Consider the following 7,271-nt stretch of genomic DNA (forward strand, 5'->3'; position numbering starts at 1 on the left):
AATCATTCTTTATTCATGTAGCAGACACTTTAATCCAAAGCAACTCACAAATGCTGAATAAACCATAAGCGATTCATCTTAGTCAGTCAATGATATGAGAAGTGCTGCAATACAGTTTGCATTTCAGAACTGCTCAGAGAAGTACAAGCAGAGAAGACCGTGAGATTGTTGGCATGATTGAGTCGAGTGCTCACGAAAGAGATGCGTCTTAAAATGTCTCTTGAAAGTTGCAAGAGAGACGGCTGTTCGGTTAGAGGAGGGAGCATTGCAGTAGTCCAGTCTCGATATAACAAGAGCCTGGACAAGGAGTTGTGTAGCATGCTCAAATAGGAAAGGTTTGATCTCCCTAATGTTGTACAGTGTTAATCTGCAGAATCGGGGTGTCTTTGAGAACACTACCCCAATGTTTCTGGCTTTAATGGATGGTGTAATCGTTGACGATTCCAGCTGAATGGTGAAGTCATGTTTTTTTGTTCTCCCCAATTTGGAATGCCCAATTCCCAATGCGCTCTAAGTCCCCGTGGTGGTGTAGTGACTTGCCTCAATCCGGGTGGTGGAGGATGAATCTCAGTTGCCTCCGCGTCTGAGACCGTCAATCCGCGCATCTTATCACGTGACTTGTTGAGCGCGTTACTGCGGAGACGTAGTGCGTGTGGAGGCTTCACGCTATTCTCCGTGGCATCCACACACCCCACCGAGGGCGAACCACATTATAGCGACCACGAGGAGGTTACCCCATGTGACTCTACCCTCCATAGCAACCGTGCCAGTTTGGTTGCTCAGGAGACCTGACTGGAGTCACTCACTAGAACTCACGACTCCAGGTGCAGTAGTCAGCGTTTTTACTCACTGAGCTCCCCAGGCCCCAATGGTGAAGTCATGTTGTATTGCTGGGACAACGAGAAGCTCCGGCTTTGCTAGACTGAGCTGATATTCTTTCATCCAACAGGAAATGTCTTCATATATGAGACTGCTTTGATCAACAGGTGCATGCAATTCATCAAGTTATCTGCTGGGAAAATAAGTGCTTTCTATAAATTTGCAAACAAGTTGTAAAAATAAACCAGTTTTCTCTGCATTTATTCTTCTGCTGATGCTTTTGTACATCTCTAGCTTACTCTTGAAACATGACAGATATTGAGACATTGTTGCACTTGTATGACAAATTGCTTTGATGTTCCTCATTGGTAAGTCACTTAAGCTAAGTGTCTGCTAAATGATGTGATGTATGTAAAAAGTGGAACACAACGAATGTTAAAGAAAAATATTTTTTTTAGTAATGCATTTAACAGTTTGTCTCTTTTCAGAATGATCTCAGAAGAGACTGAGATATTATTTACAGTGCAAGAACTTTAATGTTGAAGAGATGATAAACTCTAAGGTAACAACATGTTTTTGAAATGAACAACACAAGAAAATGAGACTCCAACTGATCCCAGTTAAACTGTCCATTCATGACACGTGGAACAAAAACTCCCAACCAGCGTTTTAAGTTCAGCATGTGTCTAAAGATGAAAACTCAGAAGGAGCCAACACACATGCCCTTAATCAGACCAGCGTTATGTATTTTCAAACACATCAATGTTTGGTCATGTGTTCCACATACAGTAGTTCAAGAGAGAAGAGGAACCTGATGAATCAAACACTTGACGCATCAGAGCCTTTACATATAAAGTACATTTGTGAACAACATACTTCTTGTAATAACAAAAGATTAAAAAAAAAGTAATCACAGAAACTGACTGTAAAACACTGAAAATAAAGACTGAATATTCCACAAACTTATGATCCGACCATGTCATAGACGTAGATGTGATAGTCGTCATCAAACTTGATGAAGTAAACAGACGGTTTTGCGTGAACCTGTTGGATAATGGTGCCCATCTTCTGTGTGTTTTCTTTATTCAAACACTCCACCTGTTTGCCCACCAGCGAGTCGAACGCTTTGCCCGGCTCTGACAACACTGCTGGATCATCTGATGAAACATGGAAGGCATTTACTATAATAATGAATGTTCAAACCTTCAAACAACAGATCAATATTTATGTCCTTTTTTTACTATAAATCTCCATCTTTAACCAGCCCCAACCAGTAGGTGGTGATATGCAGGAAGAATGCGAATGGCCAAATACAAAAGCAGAATGTGAAAGTGAAAGTGGAGATTTATAGTAAAAAAGGACTTAAATATTGATCTGTTTCTCACCCACACCTATCATATCACTTCTGAAGACATGGATTAAACCACTGGAGTAGTATGGGTTACTTTTATGCTGCCTTTATGTGCTTTTTGGAGCTCTGAGTTTCTGGTCACCATTCACTTGCATTGTATGGACCTACAGAGCTGAAATATTCTTCTAAAAATCTTCATCTGTATTCATCAGAAGAAAGAAAGTCATACACATCTAGGATGGCATGAGAGTGAGTAAATGATGAGAGAATCGTCATTTATGGGTGAACTATCCCTTTAACAGTTCAGACTCAACTTTAAGTTTAACTATTGATTTACTAATTACAATTATTCCTTTTGGTAAATGAACCTTTTATTGTTCATTTGCTGTACAAGTAACATAAATAAGTATTAAAGCAACAATATTATTTATTGGTCTGCTCTTATGGGACATGCTGGTTAATATCCAAACTATTGTTAACATTCAAACTTCTGTTAGCAAATAGTTTAATGGTACACCTACTTTTGAAACATTTAAATGTTTCTTTTAACAAACAATGTTACAATTACCCCTGATCTACTCTACAGAGTGACCACTGAGTTCACCGACCTGAATCTGGCAGAATCCGCAGGTCGCCTTCTTTATAATCCTCCAACAGCTGGTACATGTACAGTATTGGGTCCTTCTCATATGTGATGAAGAACCATGTGGGCATACTGGGAGCTCTAGAGAGAACCAAACCCCTCCACTCGTCCTTCGACCCGTCTTCCGTTTCAAACAGATGTCCCACCGCCCGGCCCAGCAGCCTGTCCGCCAGACGACTGTCACTCACTCGAAACGGGGCAATCTTCGTGGGTAAAATCTCCAGGTTTTCAACTCTCTTGTCTTTGAAAATCTCGAGGCAATAGACGCAGTCAATGCCATCATACTTGATAAGGTACAGAGAAGGGTTCACTTGGATTTGCACTAGCACCGTCCCCGTCCACTTTGAAACTGGACTGTAGCTGTATTCTTTCCACTTGTGCTGGATTTGACAACCCACGATGCTTTCTTGAGGAGATCCAACATGATCGCTGTGATCCGCTCCGTGCCAGCGTTTGTGCCTGTTAAGATAAAAGAGATGTCTTCGTGAAGAGTAAAGTAGGTTTCTTTTGCTCATTCTAGAAAGATTACAGCTTACAAATGATTGGTAACATCTACAAAACTTTAAAACAGAAAGAGACATTGAAAACATGTCATGAGTACCAATTCTGGAAAACAGCACTGTTTATTGTCTAGCCTAAAATCTAACCTGCAGACCTGGTGAAATGACATTTCATCCCACTGTAAACTTGTATTTGGTTGGAATAAAAATAAACTTTACTCACTTGTGCGAGCTCTTTTTCTTCACTATAGAGCAGCCACTTGACACACCATGGACTGAAACACAAGAGCACAAATAAATAACAGGTTGAACAGTGGTTTACTTGTTAATAATTCTGGTTAATTTGGTAATCACACAGATCTGTTTCACCTCTGGTGTCTTTGGAGCGATGTGAACTGGAGCGGTTTCTATATGAAGACTCCATCCCACAAATCTAATCAAACTCTGATGATCGTCCTGTTTGCAGACATAGTTGTTACAACTTAAAAGCTGCCTACCTAGACTGCTTCTCTGGGCATTATACACTACCAAAAAAAGTGCCAACATGTACCATACCGCTACTATAATTTTTGGACTTTGAAGTGGCTTGGGGTGCCACGTAAATAGTCAAGTCAGATGGGTCACTTCTACAATTCCCCAGTACAAATTGTGGTATTTATAATGTTTATGTTTATAATTTCAATAGGCATGTTACACACTGCTGGGGGCCTAAAAGTCCAATTTTAAATAACTGAAATTTTCAATAATTTCTCAATTGTTTAATATTTATTTAAAAAAAAAAAATCAATAGCGTCATTTCGTCACAGCTGCATGTCAATCACATTTGGCAAAAACAAGTGCTACATCATTGGATTTCTACATTTTCCCCAAACAATTAAACTTAAAGGAATATGGAAGTCAATGGGGTCAATCTGTAAACATTAAAATACTCACTGTTTCAAAAGTATAGACACAAGACATAAACAATATGTGTGTTAACATGATTTTACTGTCATAAAATCACTTACTAACCACATCTGTGGAAAGATATAGACAATTTTACAACTTTGTTGCCATGACGATGTGACGGTCTAAACCCTAAAATGACAATTTAAATGACCTTACAGCTCAAATAATAATGTAAGTGCTTTTCTGAAATTATAAGCTTCACATTTCTGTCTTTAAACCCTCCAAAAATTGGCCCCATTGACTTCCATTGTAAGTGTCTCACTGGAACACACATTTGTGCTTTTTTAAAGAAAAGGAGGAACTAGTCGAAATTAATTTTTGTGGTAATCAACATTATGCCACAAATGCTGTGGATTGAGATTAATTTGTATTGAACCCAGAATATTCCTTTAACTATTGAAACTGGAATCCACCCCATTATGTCATTAGGCTAATTGAAGATCGATGTTATGAAATGACGTCACACACCAGAAATTACATTAGCAATTCAGCAAAATTATGTGGGAGTTATTATAAGTGTGTAACTCTTCTGATTTATTTATGTTTTCCTTTATTTTGTGATTATAGTGTATAGCATAACATGTCCACTTATGCGAAGATTTGGGGAAAATGTATATATATTTTAAACATTTAACATATTCATAAATTAATCAACATTTACACGCATGTTTGTTAGATATCATTCACAGACCATGTAGTGGCCCATTTCACCCACTGAATGTCCAATTGTGATAAATATGCCATCTGACACTCTTCTGTAGGGGTGAGGGCATTCACAGAACACAACACAATGACATATATTATTTAAATGCTCAACAATTCTGCAAATGCCTCTGATGCCCAAAAGTGCTTTCTAAATAAACAGCTTATAGGCTACTAGATTACACTAGATTTTGAGACAAAAACAAAGTGTTTTCTAGAACATTTCAGAAACTCCATCGACACTGAAAGATGTTTTTGCTCATAGATCTTTAAGTGTGAAGTGTAAGTTAACTTGAGTGTTATGTTTACATTTAAACTCTCTGTGTGCTTGTGTGCTACTGACTGCTAGACCACGTGTCCCCCGTAACAAACAACAACACACAAACACAAACCTCACGCCTCCGTTTCTCATCTGTGTGTAGTTGCTCCAAACTCCATTGGTGTTTAATCTTAACTTGACTTATTACAAATATAATAAACGGTCAAACTAATAAATCCGAAGCCAGTATCCCTCGAGAGCGTATTTCTGCCCAGCGCGGGGACGCGCAAAGTAGACCAACGTAAACGTGAGCGCGCCTCATTCATTTGTAAACAGCATTAATTCTAGTTAATTTCACTCGTGTGCTCTGATTAGTCAAAGGAATAAAAAAATAAATAAATACCTTTATCGATATGTGACTGGTTAAGCTTTCATATTTCGTATTAAAATATAAATTGATCTTATTAAAATAAATGACAGGAGTCAGGACTGTTGTAGATTTGATAACAAAAGACACACGTTAACGAGTCCCTATATTCTGAACAAATAAAAAATGCCCTAAAATGTACTTCTCCGTAAGAACAGCCATTAAACCAAGTAAATGTGCTTTAGATCATAGTATGTCACCCACCTTTAGCGCCACCTGCAGGAATAATTCTAGAACGATTGATTCATATGAGCCGGATCTTTTTAGTGAATCAAACGTGCCCACTGCATTCCGATTCCCAAATAATTGATTCTTATGAGCCAGATGTTTTTAGTGAATCAAACTTGCCCAGTGCATTCAGATTCCCAAATGAATGATTCTTATGAGCCGGATCTTTTTAGTGAATCAAACGTGCCCAGTGCATTCCGGTTCCCAAACGACTGATTCATATGAGCCGGATCTTTTTAGTGAATCAAACGTGCCCAGTGCATTCCGGTTCCCAAACGACTGATTCTATAATTAAATTTTTTTTATCCCCTTTTTCTCCCAATTTGGAATGCTTAGTTGGTCCTTGTGGTTGTGCGGTTACTCACCTCAATCCGGGCGGTGGAGGACAAGTCTCAGTTGCCTCCGCATTTAATAATACATTGTATTATTATTGTGTTGCGTAATTATGTGTATATTAGATATGTAAATTGTGTTGTGTAAATCTGATGTTTATTATAAATTGGTATATGTTTCATCATTGTCATGACTACTATATTGCTCGTAACTGCACCCAAGAATTTCACACACTATTGCACTTGTGTATATGGTTGTGTGACAATAAAAGTGATTTGATTTGAGAACCACTAATTGTGACCACGAGGAGGTTACCCCATGTGACTCTACCCTCCCTAGCAACTGGGCCAATTTGGTTGCTTAGGAGACTTGGCTGGAGTCACTCAGCACACCCTGGATTTGAACTCAGGACTCTAGGTGTGGAAGTCAGCGTCAATACTCGCTGAGATACCCAGCCCCCCAAAATGATTGATTCTTATGAGCCGGATCTTTTGAGTGAATCAAACGTGCCCAGTGCATTCCGATTCCCAAACGACTGATTCCTATGAGCCGGATCTTTTTAGTGAATCAAACGTGCCCAGTGCATTCCGATTCCCAAACGACTGATTCCTATGAGCCGGATCTTTTTAGTGAATCACACGTGCCCAGTGCATTCCGATTCCCAAACGACTGATTCCTATGAGCCGGATCTTTTTAGTGAATCACACGTGCCCAGTGCATTCCGATTCCCAAACGATTGATTCCTATGAGCCGGATCTTTTTAGTGAATCAAACGTGCCAAGTGCATTCCGATTCCCAAACGATTGATTCCTATGAGCCGGATCTTTTTAGTGAATCAAACGTGCCCAGTGCATTCCGATTCCCAAACGATTGATTCCTATGAGCCGGATCTTTTTAGTGAATCAAACGTGCCCAGTGCATTCCGATTCCCAAACGACTGATTCATATGAGCCGGATCTTTTTAGTGAATCAAACGTGCCCAGTGCATTCCGATCCCCAAACGATTGATTCTTATGAGCCGGATCTTTTTAGTGAATCAAATGTGCCCAGTGCATTCCGAT

The 7,271-nt window shown here is 39.2% G+C and overlaps 1 protein-coding gene across 1 annotated transcript; it reads right to left on the minus strand.

The window, feature by feature from the left end:
- Positions 1-1,305: 1,305 nt before the first annotated feature.
- spinb (spindlin b) lies at positions 1,306-5,781 on the minus strand. The gene is made up of 5 exons (XM_051668552.1): positions 5,356-5,781; positions 3,683-3,769; positions 3,537-3,588; positions 2,779-3,272; positions 1,306-1,976 (listed from the first exon to the last, which is right to left on the minus strand). Exons 2-5 carry the CDS (start codon positions 3,735-3,737, stop codon positions 1,783-1,785), a joined length of 795 nt encoding a protein of 264 aa, XP_051524512.1. The 5' UTR covers positions 3,738-3,769; positions 5,356-5,781; the 3' UTR covers positions 1,306-1,782.
- Between the last annotated feature and the right edge of the window lie 1,490 nt (positions 5,782-7,271).

The sequence above is a fragment of the Myxocyprinus asiaticus genome, chromosome 33, assembly GCF_019703515.2.
Source record: "Myxocyprinus asiaticus isolate MX2 ecotype Aquarium Trade chromosome 33, UBuf_Myxa_2, whole genome shotgun sequence".
Taxonomy (NCBI): Eukaryota; Metazoa; Chordata; class Actinopteri; order Cypriniformes; family Catostomidae; genus Myxocyprinus; species Myxocyprinus asiaticus.

Coding starts and splice junctions, on each gene's coding strand:
- spinb (XM_051668552.1), bottom strand. CDS start 3,737: ATGGAGTCTTCATATAGAAACCGCTCCAGTTCACATCGCTCCAAAGAC. Junction 3,589..3,682: donor TCGCTCCAAAGACACCAGAG/GTGAAACAGATC, acceptor CTTGTGTTTCAG/TCCATGGTGTGTCAAGTGGC. Junction 3,273..3,536: donor AAGAAAAAGAGCTCGCACAA/GTGAGTAAAGTT, acceptor TTATCTTAACAG/GCACAAACGCTGGCACGGAG.